Genomic DNA, 1,949 nt, shown 5'->3' with positions numbered 1-1,949 from the left:
CGAACTCCAGAAAGTCCAGACCCCAAAAACAAGCTTCTCAAAATAAAGGCAAAGTTAACCAAGTCCAGAGAAAGACAGGAAATACAAGACTTTCACAGGGAACAGGTAACCAGGAAACCTTTGAAAATGACAGAAAAGTAAGCTTGAAAGAAATGCCTGGAAAAGGATAATGACGAACGACTGACAAAGCAGAGAAGTGCATAGATTTGGGGGAACTAATAAAATCATCTTTATGTTAACCATTTTTTAGTAAATATGTTTCTATCAAATTCTTAAAGATATTCAACTTACCAAGAAAATAAAAGCATAAAAGTTATGCTACTGATATTGAGGTACCATTTCTCCCCAATTTAATGGATCATTTTCACGTATTGTATTTCACGTCACAATTACTGGGACATTCCCAACATATCACCAATTCTTAAATTTAAAGTTTAGGCTAATTTAGAAAATAAATTTACATTTGATGAACTGTCTTTTATTACTTGGCCAGTAATAATAAGTTTTATTGCTCTCCTAAACCAAGGGTAAAATAAAGCATAAATGAAAGGATTTAGAGCAGAGTTATAATAACTGAACCAGCAAAATATCTCATAAACATATGAAGGTGTTATAAAACCCAAAAAAGAATCAATAAATGAATCAATCATATATGGTAACCATGAGATCAAAAATGCTACCACTGTAATACCCAGCGTTTTAGCTGCTTTTCTCTCTCTCTTCGCCACCCTAATTTTGTACGTCCCTGATAACTCTTCCACTTTACTATTAATGTTTTCAATCCGTTTAGCCTGTTTTCTAGCCACAAGAAAAATATTACTGTACAGAATTATTATAACACAAGTAGGGGTGAAAAATAACAGAAAATCTACCCAAATCCAAAATTGATTTATAACAGCTTGACAACCCCCTATACAGTTGAGGGCACTAGATAATTCCTCCAGCCCATCGTCATAGGCACCTGTATAGAACACGGCTCCGCTGTACGCAAGGGGCAGGATCCAGGAAATGCCAATGCATATCCCTGACACAGACACCGTGAACTTGGTAGGATAGACCAGAGGGTCAGTAACAGCAATGTACCTGTCGATGGAGATGAAGCACAAATGGAAGAGAGAAGAGTAACAAAATGCCACATCGCAGCACGTGTGGAAAGTACAGAAGCTTCGCCCAAAGTACCAGCAGCTCTCCACCGACCTGACCATGCTGACGGGCATCACGGTCACCCCCACCAGAAAGTCAGCGCAGGCCAGGGAGGCGATGAGGAGATTGGTTGGAGAGTGCAGCTGCTTGAAGTGAAGGATTGAAGTCATCACCAGGAGGTTTCCAAACACGGCCAGCACAGCCCCAGAGGCAAACACTGTGTAGAGAATCAGGCGGGGTCCTGGCGAGTAGGGAGTTTTCACACAGGACCCGGTCACGTTCTCATAGCAGAGCTGTCCAGATGCAGGAGGGGACGAGCTGCGGTTCATGATGTTGCTGTAAACACCATGTCAACGCTTGCAGAAGTTCTGCTAATCACTTAAATCACTTAAAATAGAGCAATTCTATATTTCCTGAAGAGAGAAGAGAGTTTTAAAATGAATACCCATGTTATAGTCACCAGATATGATATCCATGCTATTTCAAGTCACATATCCATTTTAAGTTTAACCTCTGAACATATAACTTTACATCGCTCAGTAAACAGCAATGTAGTCAATTTAAATACTTCAATCAACATTTAATTATTATTAATTGTTACCATTATGACACTTTAGGAAAAAAATCAGAAACAATTTCCTAAATTCAGAAAGCATTTAACTTCAACTACATCTATTGCAAATTTGCTTTGGCCACAAAAGATTTCTTGCCTTGCAATTTATCAAATATCTTTTACTCCCTGGTCTTGCTACAGAAGATATACCTCTTTCTCAAGTTAGTGAGATGTGTGTGATGTGTCATTTATT

General features: G+C 38.6%; 1 protein-coding gene across 1 annotated transcript; it reads right to left on the bottom strand.

The window, feature by feature from the left end:
• Positions 1 to 434: 434 nt before the first annotated feature.
• On the bottom strand, positions 435 to 1,472 carry LOC308494168 (trace amine-associated receptor 6-like; the record flags this gene model as incomplete). Its single annotated transcript, XM_081041598.1, has 1 exon — positions 435 to 1,472. The coding sequence occupies one exon, from the start codon at positions 1,470 to 1,472 to the stop codon at positions 435 to 437; it is 1,038 nt and encodes a 345-aa protein (XP_080897724.1).
• Between the last annotated feature and the right edge of the window lie 477 nt (positions 1,473 to 1,949).

Source organism: Rhinolophus hipposideros (assembly GCF_964194185.1).
Source record: "Rhinolophus hipposideros genome assembly, chromosome: 3".
In the NCBI taxonomy this organism is placed as follows: Eukaryota; Metazoa; Chordata; class Mammalia; order Chiroptera; family Rhinolophidae; genus Rhinolophus; species Rhinolophus hipposideros.
This window is presented reverse-complemented; position numbering and strand designations above follow the sequence as displayed.